The sequence below is a fragment of the Globicephala melas genome, chromosome 2 (assembly GCF_963455315.2).
Source record: "Globicephala melas chromosome 2, mGloMel1.2, whole genome shotgun sequence".
Classification (NCBI taxonomy): Eukaryota; Metazoa; Chordata; class Mammalia; order Artiodactyla; family Delphinidae; genus Globicephala; species Globicephala melas.
In genome coordinates, this window is record NC_083315.2 from 15544562 (window position 1) to 15570096 (window position 25535).

General features: G+C 35.9%; 1 protein-coding gene across 1 annotated transcript in view; it reads right to left on the bottom strand.

Moving 5' to 3' along the window:
* The window catches only part of MALRD1 (MAM and LDL receptor class A domain containing 1), a 584500-nt gene that overhangs the window by 373927 nt on the left and 185038 nt on the right, over positions 1-25535 (bottom strand). Inside the window, exons 20-22 of the mRNA XM_060293508.1 lie at positions 23045-23132; positions 8131-8307; positions 5466-5628 (exon numbers count right to left, since the gene is read on the bottom strand). Of these exons, the coding sequence (XP_060149491.1) occupies positions 5466-5628; positions 8131-8307; positions 23045-23132 (428 nt within the window). The remainder of the gene's footprint in view (positions 1-5465; positions 5629-8130; positions 8308-23044; positions 23133-25535) is intronic.

The window sequence follows — 25535 nt, forward strand, 5'->3', positions numbered from 1 at the left end:
ACCTCTGTATATATATTATTTTAGGTACGGTTTACAAGTATTTTCAGCATAGATTTCTCTTAAATTCCATGTTTTCAAGTCACTGTAGTTAATTTTTTAAATTATTATCAAGCTAAAATACACTGAAATAAAATTAAAGTGATTTAAAACAAATTACTGATATGTATGCAAAAATAAAGAATAGGTGCTTAACTCAAGGTCAGTCTAAAATAAAAGCAATTTTTCCTGTGTTTTAGAGGTGCAATTATGCTTTATATTCAGTCCTGTGAAAACACTGCCGGAAATGCTATTTCCCACCAGTATTAAAACACTTAAGAGAAAATTACTACGGTTAATTTTTATTTTGCCTGTTTGTATTTTTATTTTAGCAAAACTGTTTCTAAAGCCTGGTATTTAACCATTACTCTGGATTTATAAAACTGGATCTTTTTGAAATTATATTGGGAGAGTGTTAAGGCATCTAAATTGGCCTATTAAAAATTGGCTTACCAGAGAAGGCTCTGAGAAAGCAGTAATTCTGGCATTTAATGTCTGAGACTAAAGCTTTGAAAATTGTTACTGTTGCAGAGCAGAAAACATTCAAATATTTTCAGTTTTACTGAAGCTTTATCCACATTTATATCTAGCACTTAGATACATTACGATATGCACAGTTATATCACAGAAACAACTTGCATTATTTATGTGGCTTTTAGTTTATAATGGTGTCAAGCCTGTACAAATGCATAATGTAGATAGGAATGTAGGTGTATCTGCAGCAGTGGGGACTATAACTCATTTCCACCTGAAAGACCATGATCAGTGTGGTGAAATGAAAAGAAAAATCTAAGAAAAAGTACTTCTACTTCATAAACAAGCAGCACAAAACTGTGTTCTATCTAGTCTGCATTTTGAATGAGATGGCTCATATTCAAGTAGTTTCTCAACAATCTGTAAGCAAACCTAAAAATGCAAAATATTTAAAAATATCTGTTTTTTCCAGATGATAATAAAATTGGTATGCTTGGTTTTGATCCAAAAGAAAGACTGAGATCATTTTTTAGAGGTAGAGAAGAGAACACATAGGCAAAAAGATTTGAGAGAAATGGCTGGGTGTTTTACAGTGAAAGAGGCAGCATAGAGGGTGTCTTGAGTTACATATCTTTTATTTATTTATTTTTAATGTATTTATTTATTTATTTTTGGCTGTGTTGGGTCTTCACTGCTGCGCGCAGGCTTTCCCTAGTTGTGGCGAGCAGGGGCTACTCTTCGTTGCGGTGCGCGGGCTTCTCGTTGTGGTGGCTTCTCTTGTTGTGGAGCACGGGCTCTAGGCACATGGGCTTCAGTAGTTGTGGCATGGGCTCAGTAGTTGTGGCTCGCAGGCTCTAGAGTGCAGGCTCAGTAGTTGTGGCACACGGGTCTAGTTGCTCCGCCGCATGTGGGATCTTCCCAGACCAGGGCTTGAATCCATGTCCCCTGCACTGGCAGGCGGGTTCTCAACCACTGCGCCACCAGAGAAGCCCACATGCCTTTTAGATTAACACAGGGTAGAGTTTTCTCCCAAATGATTTCTCAATTATATGTTACTTTATAACACACAAATTTTATTTTTAAGAAAAATCATCTTAGAATATTTTTTATTGTTTTTTCCTGAAATATTTTGTACTACTTTTTTTTAATTAGTCACTGGATTTAGAGGAAAATGAGTCTGCTCTGATCAAAATTGGAATCAGTTAATAAGAAAGCCACCCTCTGTCTTTTAGCAATACCCTCCCCACTTTCTGTTATGGAGGGCCCCTAAGAATGAGGTTCTAGAACCACCTAGGAGTTACACTAAAAATACAGAGCCCCAGCTCTATTCCCAAGATTCTGGTTCAAGTGTCAGAATCTGCTTTTAAATGTATTACATATTTAAATATTAATAAACCACAAACATTTTCGGAGGTACTTGATCCACACTTTAAGAAACTTCCCTAAAGCTTCTGTGAGCACAGTTAGAAACTACAGACCCAGAATATGCATACGTACTCTACTAGGTATACTTCCATATGAACAATAAATAGCAATAAATAGGAAGAGCTTAATCTTGCTTGAGGGAATGACTTAAGACTCCTAAAACATCTTAATATTAAACCTTATTTAACCAGTAGATGGGCATTTACTGCAGTCAAATAAAATGGATTTGAGGGCCAAGGGCTCAAAATGTTGCTCTCCTTGGCTTCCAGCTGTGAAAAGGAAGTTGGGTGAAAAAAAGGCTTTCCTATGAGTAAAAAATGATCATAAAATTTATGGTATTTAGCTACAAGCTAATTTACCAATTTGCGTACTAACGTAAAACTGCCTTGTGGCTTCTCTGGTGGCGCAGTGGTTGAGAGTTCACCTGCCGATGCAGGGGACACGGGTTCGTGCCCCGGTCCGGTCCGGGAGGATCCCACATGCCGCGGAGCGGCTGGGCCCGTGAGCCATGGCCGCTGAGCCTGCGCGTCCGGAGCCCGTGCCCCGCAACGGGAGAGGCCACAACAGTGAGAGGCCCGCCTACCGCAAACAAAACAAAACAAAACTGCCTTGGCTTATTGAACTGATTATGGAGGTCAGAGTACAGGATTCTGAGATCTTATGAAATTACAAACCGTGAGGAATCATTACACAACACTTCCAAATCTTCAATGTTCTAAACATATTTAAATTTGAATTAGCTACAAAGCTCAGATGCTAGGTAATCCAAATACCTTGATTCAATAAGCAAATAATTTTTTTAAACAATTCTCAGCTGAGTAAGACTAATGTTTTTGCCAAGTTTCCTAGTAGTTCCTGGAGCACGAATGGATATAAACTCATTTTTCTTCTGTGGTGTGTGTGCGTGTGTTGTTGTTGTTGTTTAACTAGATTAGGGTGCTTTTCCCAAAATACCAAGAAAAGAAATTTTCTATTAAATATTCCCTCTCACTGCATAAGTTAGAGGAAACAGAAATTTCATCCAACTCCAATCTCAAAAGAACATGCAAATTGCAACTGATGATATTTACATTGAAGGGATTTTACTTTATTTTTTCTCTGGTTGTAGTTGAGAACAATATTTATTTCTAAATAAATATTTAGATTCCAATTCTAGGAAAAAAAATCATGCCAGGTGCCCTTAGTTGGTCCCTGCTGAGCGGGATGAAGGGAGAATCCACTCACCATGCCCCGTGTTAAGACCATGGCCACACAGAAGAAGCCCTAGAAGAAGAGATGACTATTTCTAATTCATATACAAATGCTGAATGCACCAGCTGTATGGAATGGTGTTACTCTCCCACAAACAAACAAGTAAAAAATAAAGATGCAACCCTTAATTTAGACCCAGAGTGCACTTTAGATCCTCAGGTACAAAGAATAGTCCATTGAAGTGTGAACACAAAACAATAGATTGTGGCTTAGACTATGACTTTACTTGTTTTTCATCATGGAAATGAAATGGTAAAAGCTGAGACCTTACTGAAGACTCATCTGCACAATGAAAACTTCCCTGCATATTCCTACCCCACCATGACTCTTCTAGATGTTTTATTGCTTCATTAGGTGTATGAAGTGAGAGAATATTTTGAAATATAGTAATGTGATTTTTTTTTCTTTTGCACTTGCTTATGAATATTCCTTACCAACCCAAGCCAGAAGCAATCTTTACTTAGGGTGAAGTGGAATCATAGAAAGTAAAGAGACAGAAAGAACTGGTGTTGAGCTTTTTGATTTTCAAAACTGGTCTTAAAAACTGTTTCAGACACAGTAGTCTAAAAACCTGGCTTTAAATCTCTAGAGCCAGATACCTGAGAGAGAAAAGCATTTTCTAAATGGAAAATCTCCCCTTTAAATATAAAAAACAAAACAACCCATAATTTGGACAAGCTGAGCTTGGAGTTCTACTATAAGCCATAGAGTAGAATAAATGATATATAAGAACTGTTTCACAAAGTAAAAAATGTCAGACCTTCCTTGGCTGAAGAAAGGACCTAGAGGGAAGGGGAGAGGAAAACTAGAGGAGAAAGCAGTTTAGGAACTGCCCCCTTCTCCAGGATTTTGTCATGTAGAGCACATCCATTCATGATTATCTGATTATTAAGTATTCCTATTTAAAATATATTTAATTTTGTGCCTTGTAGCCTTTAATTCTAAAGCAAAAATATATTGATCCTAATCATCAACTAACTCACTCAACAAATAATTACTGGGACTTAATACATAATAAGCCTTAGAAATAATGCAATAAGTGGGAATCACAGTCCTTGAAATTCCTCAAGGAATTTGCAGTCTATTGGAGGCAGAGGGTGAGGGTCAGAGACAAGTTAAAAGCCGATTATATTCCTTTGCTTATATGCTGCCATGTTTCTGTTTATACTTTTACCACCTAGAAGTGAGATTCTAGTCTGCCTTTTTCCTTACAGAAATATAGTTTATTAATGAAGTATGGCTTATTTGCACGAGCCACAGAAACTTTCTGAAATTACCCTGTGCTTTTTTACGTCAGAAGCAGCCCAAGGAAATTTTGTATTCTGAAATTTCAAAAATTACTTGCCAACTGTCAAATGTGATCAAAACAAAGCAGTATGAATATCTACTACTCTATTACTTTGGGCATCCTGGCTGCAGACGTTTAAATAAAATGATGGTAAAACTGGAACCATTTTAATAGAACAAAAGGGAGCTCAGAAAACCAGGGTGAAAAAGTCAGCCCAGGGAAAGAAAAATCATTGTACACTTAAGATACCGTGGTCCCCTTGAGTACAAGGTCAAATTGGCCAGGGCAATGATGGACTGGACAGTGGATATACCTTTAGTTTTCTTTGAAGCAGCAACCTAGGAACTGGGGGTCATGAAGCTTTAATGAGGAGAAGTGTGAAGGCATAAAGGTTTGGAAAAGATTCTCTGTAATATAAATGGGGATTCCTTTGTTGTCTTCAGTAACATTTCCTTGAAATCAATAAAAGGAAAGAGGAAGAATGGGATCTTGTAGGAAGTGAGCACTCAATATATTTGTGGACAACAAAACAGGGGAAAGGTATGAGTTATTAAACCTCGAAAGAAAAGACCAAAATAAATGATGATAAAGAGCAAAGACTGGAAGAAGAGGGAAAGGGGCAAGGTGTTGGAGGAGCAGCTGAAAAAGGAAGAAAAGGAGAAAAGAAATTTGGAGGGGAAGGAAAGAATAGATAATTCTAAAACAACATATTAACAGTGCTTTTCGATGAGTGGTGATACTACAAATAATTTTTCTTTATTTACTCATGCTTTTCTCTGGTTTCTATGACTTTTATAAGAGCATTTAGTATTTTTTAATTAAAATTTTTTTTTAATTTTGTAAGGAAGAGTACACTTAGCCCACTTATGCTCTCACTTAAACCTTCATCTTTACAAGAGCATTAACTTAGGGTAAGGTGGTGTGGCAGGAATTTGGGAACTGCCTAATAAATAGTCCCTAACAGACATGTTCCAAATGCGTGTTCACTTACGTTGTATGATCCACCGACGGCCTGTGATTTTCCTCCCCATGATGAATACTGGTTCCATTACCAAGTCCCCACCTGAATGTGTTTGAATCTTGAATTAGTTTTTCTGAGATTGGCTGGTACCATCTACACAGGCTTCCTTTTTCAAAGCTGCAAACTTCCATAGCTTGAATAGGACGGGACAGAGATAAGATGAGCTAATAACAATAAATGTATTAATAAATGGTGATTTCCATCTGCATCAGCACTTTCTTACTCTTGGGGTTTCCTTAAATTATAATCTAACTTTTAAGCATAACTGAAAGAATTAGGCGAATTGTTTACATAATCACTAGAAAAGTTTTAAAGAAATCTAGGTGTATTATATTCAAATATCTATATTAACTGAAATATGGAAATAAATGCACATACTGAAGATTCTGCTTTCATAAAGAAGTGAGATTTTAATTCGCTTTGAAAGCAGCAATTTAAGAATCGCCACTCTGTTCTGACACAACACTTACATTGCTTATATGACCTCCAAGTTCTGATAGGTCTGTTCTTTTTTCACAGTATTATCGCAAAGCTAAATCCCAAATTCCAAATTACTTAAATTCAAAGCTATAAGATTTACAACAGCTTTTAGATTGAACCTCTTTCCTTGAAAGTTTTCAATATTCTTGTAATGACTGTATTCTAATATCAAACAAAATTAAAAGTCCAGTGATTTTTTAAATATATAAGTTGTGTGTGAAAACAAATGTTTCTTTTTCTCTCCTTCTCTCTCTCCTTCTCTCTCTGATGTGTTCATGTGTCTGTCTGTCTTAAATCCTCTACTTCTTGAATAAAAGAAAAGATTCAACTCAATGAGGTCTTGTGTATACAATGGAAAGCCTGGTGTGTACTCCAGGTTTTAAACGGCATAAACGGTGACAGCGTAGGCTACCACTACTATGGACTGTGGTACTTGGATTCACGATTTAACATAAAATTCATGATTTAACATAAAATTTGAGAAGGAAAACTCCATCAAAAAAAGTGATTTTAATCACGACATTCAGGTGTGTTATTTAATCTCTGATGTTAATATTGATCATATAATTATACTTATTTTGTGAAGAGATTTAGAATTCAATAGACTCCTGTTCATATTATTAAACAAGATTTTAAAAATTATAGATTTTTTAAAAATTAGAGGACATAGAGTTTCAGGCAACCTAAGATCTGCTGTACAACATTGTACCTACAGTCAACAATACTGTATTGTACACTTAAAAATTTATTAAGAGGGTAGATCTTATATTGTATTCTTATCACAATGAAAAAATTACAAAATATGACTGTAGATGACAAGCAGATTTATCACAATAGTTCATTTTACAAAGAGGTGGCGAAGACAAGACACAATTTGTTCAGAACTAAATGGTAATAATTCATGTTTAATCAAAATAAATAAATATCCCCATGATTTTAATAATTTAATAGTAGACATTCATTCAGGACATTTACAGAACTTATCAAAACTTCCCATCCAATCATAAATGGCATTACTAAAATTTCAAAGTTGAACTAAGAAGAAAGTCAGTATTTACTAAAGATGCTCACTAGGTGTAATTAATTAGATTTTGTGAAAACTTTTACAAAGTCGACTTATGTGTGATCAGAAGAGCATTTTAGTGTCTTCCCATGAGGGAGTCTGAATACCACAGCATCGTCCATTATATTACCTTACATCTGTGATGCACAGTACATCCTTCTGACCAACTCGAGTTAATTACTGTCCCATCTTATTCACAGAGTGAATTAGCTTTGATTTTATGAGGTTTTTTGGCCTGGATTAGTTTATTGTGTATTTGTATTTTTTAAGTTTTAGAATTCCTTGACGAGGCTGACATAAGATAAATTAGAATTTCACTATACGCTATATTATCTGTATGTTCTAAACCGTCAGTATTATCAAGACACTTGATCAATATTATGGTAAATTCACATACAACTTAATAAAGAGCAAGGAAGGGGAAAAAAATCACAAGTGTTTATTCCTTCTGATCCTGTGTTTTGCCCACTCAGACACAGATTAATTTTTCTCCTCTCAGTTTGTATCTTTGACTGAGAAGTTCACTTCTAAATTAAATAATTTGCCTTGATCCATTCAGGAGAAGCCATAGATTGGCAAGTGTCAATAAATGAAAACCATCTTTCAACAGTACCTAGCCGTTGAAGTGTCCACACGTATTAGGATTGGTTTTCTTATTAACTCTGCACATTTGACATAGTATTCATTTTATGTGTGCATTTTGACAAGGGTAAAATTTGAGCAGATTCATCTAATTTGAGGGTATTATGCTTCTTCCCTAAACATTTCTATTTAGTGATTGTGACAAGCAGAGACAAAAAGGGGGATGAATAAAAATGATAAATGATAGCTCTGGAATCAAGCTAAGTCCATGAAAACAAGTATTTTGAATTTAAATATTAATTTAAAGACACTTCTTGTTGGACATGATACAAGAATGTATGCTGATTCTTCTATCATTTTCTATACAAATAGTCCTTATGTTAAGACACTGCTTTAAGCCAGGTTGAAATTTTCTAACTAGGACATTATGCCACGCTACTTGAGATAACACTAGTATTTTCTTATCAGTTTTATGGCTATATTTAATGCAAAATTTGGGAATTCACGTACCACAGGATGATTCATCTGATTTGTCAGGGCAGTCATATCTAAAATCACATTTCTGGATATTTTCAACACATTGACCATCAGAGCTGCAAACAAATTCATTGTCGGTACAGTTGTGTGGAGGTAAGTTTACTGGAACTAAAGTTTCTGGTGGAGTTGGAAGGTTCACTGGCAAATTACCTTGAAATAATAGACAAGTATCATTTTGCAGATTTTTCCATTTCTTTAAAGATTTCACACAATAAACTTTATTAAGTATGCTTCACACTCAACATTATAAAGAATATTTGATAGTATTTGCTAGTCTGCTGAACTTCTTTATGTAAGCATATAAGTTGGGGTTCATGGCTTTAGTAATGGCAAATAACTTTAGATATCTTTGATTATAAAAATAAGTGAAGGTGCAGATGGAGATTATTGAAAAGCTCTTCAGAGCTCACTGAACAAATGAGAGGCTCAAGAACAGGGCTTGGAAGATCAGCAGGAAAAAGTGAATCCCAAGTACTGGCGTTAGGAACCAGAGTCAAGGTCAGGTTAAACCTTCTAGTTCACTAGGTGAATAAACTTTGTTCTTCCACTGCTACAACGAACTTAACATCTCCTCTTTGTTTCAGATATCCCCACATAGCTGGGAATCAAGGTTGCAAGATAGACCCAAACCAAAAGTATTCACCCAGAAATATTTAAATAAGCTATAATTTCTGATATTACAGAGTTTAGAAGAAATTTATAGAAGTTGATTAATTTAGACAGTAAGCTATCCAATAAGCACTTATTAATAACATCTCTGTGTCATATACATGGTAGATGTAGTGGATTTAAAGCCAAACATGCTGTCACTGCCATAAAAGAGTTTACAGACTAGTGGATAAGGCAGTCAGGAAATTCTTTCATTACAGTTCCATGGGATAAGTTTAGGATAGAGATTTTAACATGATGGAGGCAAAAATGACACCTATCCCTTAACTCCTGTATTCACATCCTCAGACCATGGTATATGGTGGGTACACTATCATTGTGAAGTGAGTGAATACATATACAGATGGATAGAAGGATGAAGGAGGGATGGAAGGATGGTAGAAGGGATAGAAGGATGGATGGATGACAGAGTGAGTGAATGAATAGATGAACAAAGGTTAAGATTGTACAGTATATTAAGAGAACACAGGAAAATTCTGTCTCAGATGGGGAAGACTTCCTGGCATGGTGATGTTTAAACTAAGTTTTTAGTTTTCATTTTTTTTAAACTTTTTATTTTATATTCGAGTATAGTTGATTAACAATGTTGTATTATTTTCAGGTGTAAAGCAAAGTGATGCAGTTATACATATACACTTTTTAGTTTTAAAGGATGATTTGCTGCTGGGTAGATAAAGAAGGGTACAAGGTCTTTTGAGGCAAGGAGAAAAGACTCATGTGAAGACAGAGGAATGTATTTTCCTGTTGTTTTCTGGAATACTGTGAGAGTTTGACAAGAAGACTATCTTGGGATATGGTAAGAATGCATCTGATGGAGTCATCAGATACGGGACTAGAGAGGAGAGGGTTACCAGGTCACAGAGAGCTAAGTGGGACCAACCAGGATTTTGAAGTAAATATAAAAAGCTGTGGAGAAACACCAAGATATAAAATTTCCACTTCAAGAAATACTTATCAGGCATTAGCGTGGAGAATGATTTGCTGGTGGCTCTGACATGGGGAAGAGAGAACAGCTGAGCTTCCAGGCAACTAATAAACCAAAGCAGAGATGTTTTGCAGGGGACAGAAAAGACCTGAGCAATATTACACATCCAGTGTCTAGAGGACTGGGGATGTGGGTGCTTTGGGGAACTTGAGGAGAGTCCAATAAATAGTACTTTATTTCTTAGCTCAGGCTTTGAAGCAATTAAGGACTAAGACTGAAGCGTAGGGCAGCTAGTAGATCAAAATATCAACCTTTTTACGGATGAAGTTGATACTGGAAAAAAATAGCCTGTATCTGTAGGCAGGTAATCTTTCAGAGTGTGAAACACAGACTAAGTTATAACCTGTGCTGGAAATTTCTATACAGAAGCTGACCATTGTGAACTACAGCAGGGAAGAGCTGAGCACATCTCAGGCTGCACATCTCAGGCTTCCTTCAGCTAACTCTCTCCACAAAAAGAGGAAACTAAGAGACCAGGTATGCATGTGCAGGCTCTCCTTGCAAACTCAACAATCCATTGTTGCTTTTCCACAGTTTACATTAGCGTTCACTGTTGGTGTTTTACATTCTGTGGGTTTTAATAAATGTATAATGACAAGCTTCCACCATTAGCGTGTCATACAGAATAGTTTCACTACACTAAAAAACCTCTAGGCTCTGCTTTTCTGTCCGTCCCTGCCCCCAATCCCTGGCAAATATTGATCCTTTTACTGTCCCCATAGTGTTTTCCAGAATGTTATATAATTAGAATCATACAGTATGTAGGCTTTTCACGTTGGTTTCTTCCACTTATTAATATGTATTTAAGTTTACTCCAAGTCTTTTCAATGGCTTAATAGTACATTTCTTTCCAGCACTGAATAGTATTCATTGTCTGGATATTAATCCAGCACTGAATAGTATATCCATTGTCTGGATATACCACAGTTTATTAATCTCCTACTGAAGGACATCTTGGTTGACTGGGCATCTTTTCATATACTCATTTGACATCGATGTATCTGCTGTGGTGAGATGTCTGCTCAGATCTTTTGCCTGTTTCTTAACCTGTTGATTTTCTCACTGTTGAGCTTACAGTGTTCCTTGTATATGTTGGATAACGCCTTCATCAGATAGGTCTTCTCCCAGTCTGTGAACTGTCTTCTCCATCCCTTAAAAATGTCGTTCACAGAGAAGTTTTCAATTTTAATCAAGTATAATTTATCAATTATTTCTTTAAATGATTGTCTTTGGTGTAGTATCTAAAAAGTCATCACTATAACCAAAGTCATCTAGATTTTCTCCTATGTTATCTTAGGAATTTTATAGTTTTGCATTTTAGATTTAGGTCTACAATCCACTCTGAGTTCACTTTTGCGAAGGATATAAAGTCTGTGTCTAGATTCTTTTTTTTTTTTTTTCACATGGATGTCTAGTTCCAGAACCAGTTTTGGAAAAGACCATCTTTTTCCCATTGAATTGCCTTTACTCCTTTGTCAAGGATTAGTTGACTATATTTACATGGGTAGATTTCTGGCTCTCTATGCTCCTCCAATGATACAGTTCTCTGTTTTTCACCAATACCACACTGTCTCGATTACTGTAGCTTTATAATAAGTCTTGAAGTTGGGTAGTGTCAGTCCTCCAACTTCGTTCTCCTTCAATATTGTGTTGGATATTCTGGGTCTTTTGCCTCTCAATATACACTTCAGAATTAGTTTTTCTATATTCACAAAATAATTTGCTGGGATTTTGATTGAGATTACATTAACTCTATAGATCAAGTTAGGAAGAATTAACATCCTGAATATAGTGCGTCTTCATGCATGTTTTTGTATCCTTATTTCAAACATACATGTTCCATTTAAAACATACACTATTTTGTGTCTTAGAAAATTTTACATAAATAATATTCATATTTCTTTTGAATTTGCAATCTTGACTCCAAACATATTTTTCAGATTTATCTCTATTGTTACATAGAGAATCAATTCATTCATTTAACTGGTTAGGGTATTCAATTAAATGAATACCTGGAGTCAAATATTTATTGTACGAATATTCTGTAGCTGGTATATCTCTTCTCAAGCAGGACAGTAACAATATCTATAAAGTGCGCTACAATGGATGTCTTTGTACATTTCTCTTTGCAAACATATGCCAGAGTATTTCCAAGGCAAGGTACCTTGAAATGAAATTTCAAAGTTATAGGGTATGTAATCAGTCAACTTAAGTAGTTTTCAAAGGTGGTTTACCCATTTCCACCCAGAAACGTGTGCATTTCTCATATTCCAGCCAACACTTGGCATCATCAGATTTTTTTTAATGTTTGCCAGGGTAAGAGGTCTGAAATAATAATTCCTTGATATTCTAACTTGTATTTCCCTAATTATTGAGACTTTTTTTAGGGGCCACACAAGTATCTTACTCTCGTTTTTGACTAACTATTCACATACCCTGCTCTTTTTCTCTACTAAATCCATTGTCTTTTTCTTATTAATTTACAGGTTTAAATTAATCCCATATTCTCCATACTAATCCTCAATCATTTGTCTAAGTGACAAATATGCTCTCCTAATCTAGTCTTGCCATTTTCTATGGTGTCTTTCAGAATAAAAAAACTCTAATTTTAATATATCAATCATTGCCTTTATGCTTTGTGCTTTAAAATTTCACTAAAAGTAATCTTCCCTATTCTAATATCATAAATATGTTTTCTATAATTTCCATGAAATTTTGATAGTTTTATTTTTCATATTTAGATCTGTCCTCCCTCTGGGCTCTACTGTTATCTATTATCTGTGATGAGAATCTAAATACAATTTTTTTTCACATGAATGGCCACTTTTTGATCTATTAGTCTATTGGTGCAACTCACACTTCTCTCATTTATCATTGTATATTTTATTATGAAATATATTATACATATATAAGAATGAACATAAAATATATGCCTGGTTTAAAGAAGAAGAATAGCCATATATTTACCTTCCAGTTTATGGAAATGAAATTCACAAACAGTTTTGAACCCTCCAGTGTTTCCCCGCTGACTCCATCCCCTCATTGGCATCTCTCCTGGTTCACAGTACACTGAAATTTGTGTTTTATTTCTTTGCTTTCATTTGTGTCTACATTTTCCTCATTTGCATATATACCAAATAACGTCTTACAGTGCTTACTTATTAGCTTATGTGACTAAATAACTTATTGTGAAATTCTTAGAATAGTGACCATATACATGGAGCACCATGTAGGTCCTTTTTAAATAAATAAAATGTTGTTTAGATTCAAACTTTAGATGAATGGACTCCATTCTCTATATAATCTGCAACTTGATTTTTTTCTAAACATTGTACATTCATCCATCCAAACTAATGTGTGTTCTTGCAGTTTAGCTGTGTTGACTGCTGTATAATGTTTCACTATATGAATATGTAACATATGTTATATAGCCATTCTACCATCGGTGGTTTTTGAGTTGACTCTGAGGTTTTGTTTCTTTGTACATTTCTCCTGAGGTACCTACATGTGGAATCGCTTGGTCACAGAGGATGCACATCTAAATTTACTAGATAATGCCAAACTGCTTTCGAAAGTAATTGTATCAATTTCTATACTTCTCAGTAGTGTATAAACATTCTGGTCATACCACATGCTCATTATCCACTGGTATATCTAGAATTACCCACATTTTTTTTTTTTTTTTGCCATTTTCTTTGCTGTCTCTTCCCTTTTGCATCTCAGCCCTTGTTGAGCTCATTTTGTCTCCTTTAAATGTTCACATTTACATAGTTCATTTGGTAGGAGTCTGGTGCAGTGAAATCATTTTTTGTTTGTTTTTGGATGTCATGCTCTGAGTGCCGATTTTCACCCTCATTCCTGAAAGAATTTTGCTTTGCTCTAGACTGTTATTTTTTCTCAGAACTTTGAAAATAATTTCAACTGTCTTCCTACTTCCATTCTTGCTATTGTGAAGTCATCTATTAATCTGATTGCAGTTCTCTTTTAACTGTATTTTAATCTCTGGCTATTTTTACCATAATCTTCCCTTTCATTTATTTTTTTCTAATTCATTTCCATAAGCCTAGACCTGGATTTATTCTAATATTTTGTATGAGGTTGAATAGGCTTCTTAAATCTTATGTTAATTCTTAGCCATTATATCTTTGAAAATTGCTTCTCCTCCATTTTCTTTATTCTCTCTCTGGAACTCCATTAGCTTTTATGATCTATCCTTCAAGTAAATCTATCCCTTCCATTTTCCTTTTCTATCTCTCTCTGCTGCTCCCTGAAATTTCCTCATAGTTATTCTCCAGAAGACTAATCACATTATTGATTCAGCTATTTAATTCATCCGCTGGGATTTTTATTTCATTGATTTTATTTCTCACTTCATGATGGCCAATTTGCTACTTCTTTAAAAATTTTCTGGTTTTTTTCTTTTTTTGGACAACATCATGCTATTTTCTTATGTCTTAGAGTCCTTTAATATTTTAAATTATTTATTAGTTTTCTATTTTTTGCATAACAAATTTCCACAAACCTTAGAATTTTAAACTAATAAACACTTATTATCTCACACAACTTATGTAAGTCTGAAACACAGAAGAGGCTTAGCTTGGTGGGTTCTAATTCAGGGTCTCATAAGATTACTGTCAAGATGTCAGCCAAGGCTGCAGTCATCTGAAGGCTTGACTGGGGATGGAAGACCTGCTTTCCAAGGGGGCTCATGCCTGGGAAGTTAGGCTACTGTTGGCAGGAGGTCTCAGTCCCTGGGCTTTCTCCAAAGGGCTGCTTGTGTATCCTTCAGACATGGTGTCTGACTTCCCCCAGAGTGAGTGACCCAAAGGAAGACAGCAGAAGCCTAGCTTTGGAAATCACACCCAGTCACTGCCACATGGGTCATTAGTTACCCAGGTCAGTCCTACTCATTACGGGAGGTGCCTGGTCCACAGATCATGAATACCAAGAGGTGGGGATTACTGGGGGCTATTTTGGAGGTTGGCAACCATAATTTTTTGTGCTTGATTTTTATGTGAGAATCCTTTATCATCTAGTTTGTAGAAGAGTCCTTCTAGATTAACTTTGAGTTGTTTCTAGATTAACTAGTTGTTAATTAGTTGTTAATCTAGTTGTTTCTAGATTAACTTTGAGTTGAACCCCACTGGTACCTCCACCCAGGGATGATATACCCCTTTTGGCCCTCCTCTCCCCTTTTCCTGCCTCTCATCCATCCTATATTCTCTTTACTCCCTAACTCTGGCAATCACATTATGCTTTATGTTCTATTTTTCTATTTCTCTCATGTGGGCATTTCTCTTTTGTAACCTCAGCTTAACATTTAAAAAAATGCATGTTACATTTGACATTTCTAGGTATATGTAGTGTTACAGTTTTCAGATCATCTGGTCTGCCACATTATTAAAATCAGTAGTCTTAATTGCATCTTTAGGCCTGGTTTCAATTTATACTAGGAAACAGTCCCTCACTTAAGAAGAAATCATACACATGCATGGCTATCTTAGAAAAAGGAGGTAGATGAGTCTATATTCAGGAAAAATAGAGACAACTCATTTTCTATCTCAGAAATGATCCAGGTAAAATGACCTGGATCCCAGGTAGGTAAAAATATCACTACTCTAAAAAAGAAATAGGAAAACCTTAAAATTCTTTGTCCTTTCCTCATTACTCTTTGTTATTCTACCAGAATTAGTGAATCTTAAAAGATAAGTGTAATATGTTTGTATCTGAGAGCACCAAAAGAATTATTGGAAGAAAGTGTTTCTTACTCCAAAGTCCAATTCTGGAAATGGTGGTATAACTGGAAAGATGGAGTTGCCACTGATTCCTTGGGATCTGCCATGTAGAAGTAAAACAGAGCCCAGACACATGGTTAGACCAAGACATCATGTGGAGCCTGAGGCATGGCAAGGACTGCAAGCCTCCTGACACATCTCTGACCCTCACAGATGGTTTATACTTTCATGTAAGGAACACGAAGTCAGTTTGTTTTACTTTGCTATGACTCAGAGCAGTATTTCTTATTAAAAAATCCTGCTCTTAACTCAGGTGAGAGGCCCGCGTACCGCAAAAAAATATACATATATATATAAATTGTGAACAACCTTAATAGTAAAACATACCTAGAACAATAAGCCCATCTTAGTCAGTCTGGGCTGCCATAATAGAATCCCACAGACTGAGGGGCTTAGACAACAATTTATTTCTCACAGTTCTAGAGGCTGAAAGTCCAATATCAGGGTACCAACGTGGCTGGGTTCTGAGGGCTCTATTCCAGGTTATGTCCTTACGTGGCCTCCCTTGGTATATGCATGCAGAGAGAAAGAGATCTCACATCTTTTCCTCTTCTTATAAAAGCACTAATCCCATCATGAGGGCATCAACTTCAACAACCCAAATTACCTTCCAAAGGCCCCACCTCCAAATACCATCACATTGGGGGTTAAGGTTTCAACATATGAATATTGGAACATTCACTCCATAGCAAAACTTGTGATTTTTTTTAAACCTATGATTGTTTAGAAATGCTGAAGTTGGTAGCAATGGTAGAGTTAATGCTCTTAAAATAAAAAAAAAACACTAAAAGCTTTGCAGATGAGACAAAATTGAAAGGTGAAATGCAAATAACTGAACACCAAGAAGCAGAGATTAGTCTGGTTTGATCTGATTTTCTTCCACATCCCTAAGCCAAAGGGAAACCAACTCACCTGCACAGCTGTCACCCTAGATGACTCAGGCTCCAGATGGACTCAATGTTCTAATTCCTTGCTCTGTGAATTCCTTGTAACAAATATGATATACTTCATGCTACCCTAGTATAATCTTTCCGGTAAAAATAGATTTTCCAACTTCTTTTATACTAGACTTCCCTCCCGACAGCTATTCCCACACTGGTAATTAAATAAGTAAAAATTTTAACATCCTAAGCCCTTGATAAATTATTGCCAGCTTTAGACATATCACAACTGTGTGAATTACTTGACTAATATGCATGGTTGTTCTTTATCTCCAAGTAACAATGCGTATGTTTTTCTTGTGACTTCTGATGTTAAGAAATACATTTAATTTAAAAATCTAAAAGTCTACTTGAGGTTTAAACATAATCAATCTTCAGAAAAATTAAAAATTTGAAATATCTACAGCACCAGAAGAAAAGCGTTTCCTATTGTTCCTATTGCACTTAACATAATAACCTGGGGTTATAACCACAAGCTGAAACGACTATATTTAGCATAATCATACTAAAGTGTCTGTGCTAGGTCTACTTCCTAGGATAGTAGGTTTTACTGAAACATAGCTACTCTTTGGATATGATTTATTAACAATTGTGACACAGCTCTTTGCCTCATATGATGCACTGTCTCTTTTTTTTTTCTTTCTCCAGTAGCAAATCAGCTCTTTTTTGAAATATTTTTGCTCTACCACATGGATTCAATAAAATTTTCCAGGTAGCACAAGATATTTTCCATATTTAAAGACATTCTACTATCTTTGAAAGTGACTAAAAATAAACTTAACTAGCAGTTGGACAATTTTCAAGCTAAAATTTAAGTATTTCAACAGCCTTCTCCACTTTTGGTATTTAGCATTTCCTTCAATTAAAAGATGACAAAATTTTAAAGTTTTAAATTTAAAATAGGTTAAACCAGTTATTTGTCAAATTTTATTTTCTAGAAACTTATTGGGTTGGCCAATAAGTTCATTTGGGTTTTTCATAAGATCTTATAAATAAAATACTAAGTTGCATGGACCATAGGCTTTGGGCAAAATTTTTCCCTAGGTATATGCTCAATCACTTTACGACACTACACCAAAGACAATAAAACCAGAATATTTTAGATTACAATCACTGAGTCTCAAATTTCTTCATTTTTGCCTTGAAGTGTTTTACTGAACTGCAAATATTTCCAACATTTCTAAAATTTTCTTCAGAGGCTATATTTCCTTCTGAAAAATACGGATAAAAGAGGACCTCAAAGCAAAATGCTTTCATTTAATTTACTATCCTGATAAAAATGTAATGGATACACCAAAGCTTAGTATTAGAAGGTAAAAAGCTGCAGGTGGGGCTTCCCTGGTGGCGCAGTGGTTGAGAGTCTGCCTGCTGATGCAGAGGACGCGGGTTCGTGCCCCGGTCCGGGAAGATCCCACATGCTGCGGAGCGGCTGGGCCTGTGAGTCATGGCTGCTGAGCCTGCGTGTCCAGAGTCTGTGCTCCGCAACGGGAGAGGCCACAGCAGTGAGAGGCCCGTGTACCGCAAAAAAAAAAAACCCAAAAAACTTGCAGATGATATCTGAAAAATGAACACAAAAGAACTCACACATTTTGCCACTAAAACAAACATCACTCTTTGCAGAAAGAAGGGAGACTTGATCAAGCACAAATAAAGCTGGTGAGATATTGAGGTGAAGGAGGAGGGATGTCAAAAATTCAATCAACTCAGCCAGTTTAGCAATAACAACAACAAAAACCATTCAGTGGGTAGGGGAGGAACATCATAAAAATTGTTAAGCATTCTCTAAAGAGTTACCATACTTTCTCAATTTTAAGGTATCATCAGTTGCAAGATATGTCACTGACTTAGTAACAACTTTCCTGGGAAAAGAAAAACACTAATTCCTTGGACAGTGATACTCATTCTAATAATTAGTAGTTCTAGTAACTAATAAATCTAATACACATGCTGAATTCTGAAATTTTAACTTTGATGAAAAGTGCGTAGGTATTTTTTTTCAGTTTGCAAACAGTGTGTTGTGATGCTATGTCGTCACAGATTTATTTTTCCAAATAACCCAGCTATCTCACCAATAATCTTGGACACAAGAAAGAAAACTCCTGTTGCATGTATTCTGCTAAAAGACACACACTCCTTGCTTTTCTGATGGAAGATGGAAGGAATAATGCAAAACAGATACTTCCTTTGGGATAATATTTTAAAATCTGAATGTCTGGCAACAGTTCTTCCTAAATCTACTCTGAAGGTCTAATTCAAGGTGAAGGGAAAGCTATTTAACTTTGCCATTATTCCACATCATTATCTACTCTGGGAACAGACAACATCATCACACACCGATGCAAAGAATCATAGGATTCTATTGCATGGTTAAGATTGTCTACTTTCCCTAGAAATGTAATTAATCTTGCATAAACAGCTGTTTCTCTATTTTCCTCCTGAATTAGATTTAAAATGATAATCTACATCATCGAAGTATTGAAACAAAGGAGATACGATCCATTATTGAGAAGGGATTTGAAAATTGTTGGAAACAACTAGAAGTTAGAAAATGAGAGACAACCTAACCTAGAGGAACAAGTAATGATGGTCTAGGACAAAGTGAAAAGAAACTAAGTTTATGGCATAAAAACTATTGAGGAAAATTAATAAAAGTTTGCAGTTAAGAAGCTCAGTCATTCGAGTCAACAGCGTTTTGAACCAAGGTCATGGCAGAGGTAATGGAAAAAGTAGAACAGATGTGAGAAATATTTTGGAGTTTAAGGGGAAACTTAAAAGTTTAAGGGGAAAGCCAAAGATGACTATAATATTTCAATCCTGGGTTGCTCGAGGATACTGAGGTCATCAAAAGGAACAAGGGAGACGTAGGGGAAAGAGAAGTTGATTTTGAGGAAATAGGTAAAAATGAAATAATCTCCTCCTTTTTAGTCACTTTTAGTATAAAATAAAATTACAGGTTACAAATCTGCTCTTTGGACATGAGGTCAATAGTTTGTGTTTTTTTTAGTTTTTTATTTGTTTTGTTTTGTTAATCAAGGAGGAAACATGCTGTGGATAATGTTCATATTGAAAGCAAATCAATGTCTGTAAGTGAACCTACGCGGACTGATCCCACCTCAGCTAACATGATGTCATGACAAAACACTGACTGATAATCAAGAGCAATATTTCTATTAAAAACCTAATTTTTATTTTCGTTTTCATCTTACGGTAAGATCACATCAGCTTCCTTTATGAAACCTATGGCTTCAGCAGGCTTTGTGGTTTCTGTCCAGAGTTTCTTTTGCTATGAAGCCAACATGAAAACCATGCAGTTCAGTCTTTAAAATTCCATATTTTTCTTCCAAAACTTAAAGCAGAAAATTGAGACTAATAGTGTGTAACTGATATTTCACATCTCTGCCCTTGTTTCTGGCAGCTCTCTTCCCTCTACCTTGGAAACATCAGCCCCAGAATGCATGTAGCAGGATAATTAAAGCAGCAACAGTAGCAACAATGACTTGTGTTCCCTTTCTGTATTCTTTTTTGTTCCCCTCTGCCACTGGGGTCACAGCCATTCTCCCTAAGCAAAGACTGGGCGGCGATTTGGCCCTGAAATCAGACCCCTTAGGTGAAAAATCTCATTCCTACCCTCAATTGTGCATTCTTACCCAGGTCACCGATGCCCTTTAAGTTTAGTTTTTCACACCCATAAAATGGAAATTGCTTTCTCTTCCTTGGGTGGTTAATGTATTTGATGAACAATATAATAACAGTGATAAACATTATGATCCAAAGAAGCAGACATTGTACTCTGCCACTTTATAGCTAGAGAGCCTTGGGCTGGTTAGCTCCTTCTCAGTTTGCTCCATAAACTTGGGATAACAAAGGCATCCATCCTATTCAACATTCAAGATCTCTTCACCTGTGATGGACCAGGCACTATTTTGTACTCTTAAAAGAAAACAGGATTATGTGAGATGATACACAGAGTGATATATGGTATTAATGTAACCATTTATCAGCTCCCTCCCTTCTAAGGACTTTCTGTATTCTCGGCCCCTGCCAAGTTCCCTGTCTGTGGCAAATACTTCCCTGAGCCATTGTCGGGCTTGGTCACTTGACTTGCTCTGACCAATGGAAATGAATACACATGACGCCCTAATAAAAGCTTTAAGTATGCTTTCTTTTTCCAACCCTCTGACTTAAAAACAGAATGTGTCAGACAGGGACTTGGTCCATCAGCCTGGGTCGCATATAGACAGGACCCACAGAACAGAGATACATAAATTGAACTACATAGAATTATACAGAGCTATGAACAAGAATTACATGCTGCTATTCTTCTATGCCAAACCACACACTTAAGAGTAAGAAATAAATGCTTGTGATTGTAAGCCACTGAGATTTGACTGTCAACAGAAGCTGACATACAACATAGTGTCTTACATATAGAAGTAATTAACATTTTAACAATAATAATAAATTAAAATATATAAACACTTAAAAAGATATAAACATCTCTCCACCTATCCACCCACCTATCCAACAGATGTTTATCGAGTATTACTATGTGTCAGATACTGTTTATGCTACTGAAGGTATGGCAGTGATCAGATAAAATCCCTGCTCTCATGCCACTAACGTTATTATGGCGGAAATAAAATTTGACTATAAGGGGATGCGTGTTGTGGAGAAAACACAGGGGAAGGAGACAGAAAATGTCAGGTAAGGAGATAAGAAGAGGTGTGTGTGTGTGTGTGTGTGTGTGTGTGTGTGTGTGTGTGTGAAAGAGAGAGAGAGAGAGAGAGATTGAGAGAAGGTTTCACTAGAGAAATTTTCCAACAGAGATCAGAAAGAAGTAAGGGGGTGAAGGGGATATCTGAGGGAAGTACATTCCAGGAAGAGAGAATAGCAGGTATAAAAGCCCTGAGGCATGAATGGGTTGGAGTGCTCAAGGACCAGCCAAGAGGTCTTGTAGTTGAGAGACATCAATTAGAGGCACATTGGCAGAAAGTAAAGTCAGAGCCGTATGAGAGGGCCGGTCATTTATTCCTTGGAAGTTATTGGAAGAAGTTTGGCTTTTGTTCTGAATGAGATGGGATGTCATAGGAAGACTCATGATAGGGTAACATGAGCTTATGTAAGTTTGAAAAGGATCATTCTGGCTGCTGTTTTGAGAAGAGATTATGTGGTTCAAGGGTAGAAGCAGATAGATCATTGACAAAGCAACCACAATAATCTGTATAGAGACGACAGTGGCTTGGACCAAGGGGAGAGTATCAAGAGCAACGAGAAGCAGTAGACTCCGGATATATGTGAAGGTAGTGGCTCATCAGATTTGTTGATGAAGAAGAAGCAACTGGAGATAAACTATCATTTACTGAGACAGGGAGGCGTGCAAGAATGATCGGATTGAGGGAGCAATGGGTCATCAAGAATTTACTTTTAGACACTGAGGGATAAAGGTAAACTTGTTGAATTCTGATTTCCTTCTGCTGGCTTTCCAGAGAAGCATTTGGCTTTCTGCAGAGTTTCATAGAAACCACTGCACAGAGAATGGTAATTAATCCTGCCAGAATGATGAGGTGGAGAATCAGAGGTATGACATTAGCTACAGCAGAAAGAACTGGAATCCAGCCCTCTGATTATGTCTGGGGAGAGGCTGGTACTCCTCTGACCAATAACGCTACACTGTGATGGACCAGAGCTGCAGGTTAAGTTTTCAGCACTTGAAAGTGCTCTCCACATGGATTATTGTGATTGATTTTTAAATTATCCAGCCTCTGATCACTCTAGGAAGGAGACTGTGCTTTCTCTTGTCATGCAATGAGAGAGTCTACAACCTCAGTCCCAGGAGTTTGAATTTCAGCCCTTTTAGATCATTATGCACTGCCTAGAATGAGTTTCCCCTGGGGTGTGTTTGTTTTAGGTTATTTTCCCTAGTTATCTTTGAGATGCCTAGTACATCTAAGTTTGGATGTTGAGTAGGTGGTTAGTATCTAAGTCAGGAGTTCAGGTGAAAGGTTGAGGATGGAGATATAAATCTGGAAGATATGTATTAGATTTTTAATGGAAAGAAGTCCATAACTTGGAAGGGAAATGGCTGGCAACAATCCTCAGGAATATTTGAAGTGCAGCCCGAGAGTAAAACATCACTGAAGGTACCTGAGAGGCTATTAAAGTCTCCAAAACAATGTGATTATAAGGCAACCAATTCTGTTCTCATAACCCCCCAAATATGATGGAATTACAGTTTAACTTCAAACACGATTTCCTAATATTTTGCATATGATAAGACACAAACACAACTGATTCAAACCTCTCTACTATGTTTGCAAAGATTTTAGACTAATTACTAGAAAAGATTCACAACCTTTTCCAGGGTTAATAGATTAGTAGAATAGAATAGAACTGAGAGTATTTTTGAATATTTCTGGAAATGAAATATTGATTTCCTTGGCAGTTGTTTCAAGTAAACAGGTTTGAAAAAACTCATATACTAAAATATCCTTCCTTACCAGGGTAGAGGGTGCAGTCCATAAATGACAAATCATCAATTGCAATGTCTCCAGTGAAGCCATCTCCCACTGAAGCTTCCACTGAAATCTAAGAACAATATAAGAAATTTGTTAATACTGTGAAGGAAATTAATTTCTGGAAACTCATGGTTGAAAAGGAATCCAGAATTTACCTAAAGAAAACTCTCTTCTGAACCATTAAAAACATAGTTTGCAAAAGTCTCCATAAGTAGGTATCTTGTCTCTACCTGAATACTTCCAGTAATAGGAAGCTCCACACCATACTGGGCCCATTAAATCCATGAAGCCCATTCTGTTTCTGGTGAGTATTGATTTTTTGAAATTTCAGCATATCAGATTGATATCTACTTCCTTTTAACTTTCAACCATTAATTCCAGACTGGTCCTGCTTTCTTCTGAGCCTTTAAGTATCTGAAGGCAAATTACGGAACCTTTTCCCACCGTTGCCCCAGTAGTTCAGCTGTTTCCAAGGTTAAACCTCTTCATCCTTCAAGAAACCAAATTTGTTGCCAGAGGTACTCCCTACAATGCACATTTTGAAGAGCTTTAAAATTTTTCTCCCGTCGACCTTATTCTGTAACATTTTATGGAACTGGCTAATCGTTATTAGATCTCCTTCAGAACCTCATTAATCACAGTGAACTCAGATGACATCGGTGCTTACAGGAGCTGCAGTTCCACTGAAACTCCAGTAAAATGTGAAATACTGACAAACCACTATAGTATATGGCAGATTGTGATTAGGGCTGAGATTTACTATAATAGAATTAATCATGATGAATTATTTTAATACTCATGCAAATATGCTGCATACTTACTAGGAATCCTGCTATAATTTAATAATGAAGAACATTAAGCAAACTCAAACTTAAAAAACACATTCCTTTTTTCCACTATTACATGAATATATGTTTCTGTTTCATTTTTCCTCACAAATGCTATATGTGGAAGTTGAAATTTTATTTCATTTTTCAAATTCTCTCCTCCATTAAAAGTTGTTTCATACATTATTTATTCCTAATTAAAGAAGATAATTAAAAGGTCAAATTACTGACCTTAAGCCTCTTGACATCTTCCACCAACTTTCTAGGTTTTCTTGAGAACTACCAGAATTTTCTCCTTTATTTGTCACTGAGGAAATGACTCCATTTGGAAAAGGTTTATTCATTTAATTAATGGGCAAATATAGTTCACCTAATACTGCCTGGGGAACAGGCAGTCTCCTACTGCTTTAAAATGGGTCACCGCAAATATAAAATGCACCCTTCTTTTCACCACCAGCATGATTAAAAGAAATAAGCAGAGAAAACAAAAACACAAAAAGAATACTCAGTACAAAATCATACAATTATTCTAATAAACAAAAAGCCAGCAGTCAGAATTTGGCAGAACATACTGTAATAAAATATCTTCTGTTTTATAGGGAAAAAAGACTGCAGTTGGGTGAACAATAGGGAAAAGGTGTAAGCAAGGACTGATTAATAACTAATACACTAATTAATTACAAATACATTCTTTGGATCAATATTTGTCTATCCCAATACAATACAGGACATGGTAATCAAAAGCTCAGAAGATGCAAGAAAAAGGAAAAACTAGGATAAATAAAAATAAACACTACCAACGTGACTACACTGCTCATGATTATCTTAGTTTATTCATGAGAAGGGATAGAAAATTGATATAAAAGAATCTCAAGTCTATGAAAAGCATACCTGTACATATGAATATCTGTAAGCTAACTTTAGGGATATATACACATACATAGCTCCATTTGAGTGTGTAGGTGGACTTAACTGTTCCAAAGCATTCCTTTTATTGTCTTTATATGGTCACAAGTTAAAGAATTGGCCATTTGTGAAAGTTACAAATTTTCTCATTTATGGTCTACACCAGGTGAGCAGCATTTCTGAGTGGATGTTGTCTGCACAAGGAGTATCCATATTGGAGTTTACTTCATATTACATGATAAGCATTTTGATATTGCTTCTACTAGCATTCACTGCCAAAGGGAAGACACAGAAAAAATCCAAGGCAGTGACAGTTGGGTCTTGCTCTAAGACACAATTTAATTACAATTTTTTACCAAAATATCTTCAATTTTCTAGTCTCTAAATGGTAGCATTCTTGAGAAACAGTGAACAATAATTTCAAGCTGAGATACTAAAAAAATGTCAATTTGTATATATAACTGCAATCTCAGCCTCTTTTGAATATTTAATTAAGCCAGCCATTAAAAAAAAGCCTACCTGATAACAAATCACATCTTGAGAAAAAGTTATGAATGCTGAAGTTCAATTTTACTTCTGTCCTGTATTTAATTTAGTCTTGCAAAAAGTTTTGCAACTTACCCTAAGAAACTAGTCACAAAAAAAGAGCAAACCCAAGTGTGTCTCTTCTGGAAAATCCACTTTCATTTTTGGTGTTTTTCCAATAAATGGAAGGGTATTAAAACACTAATGTTATTGTA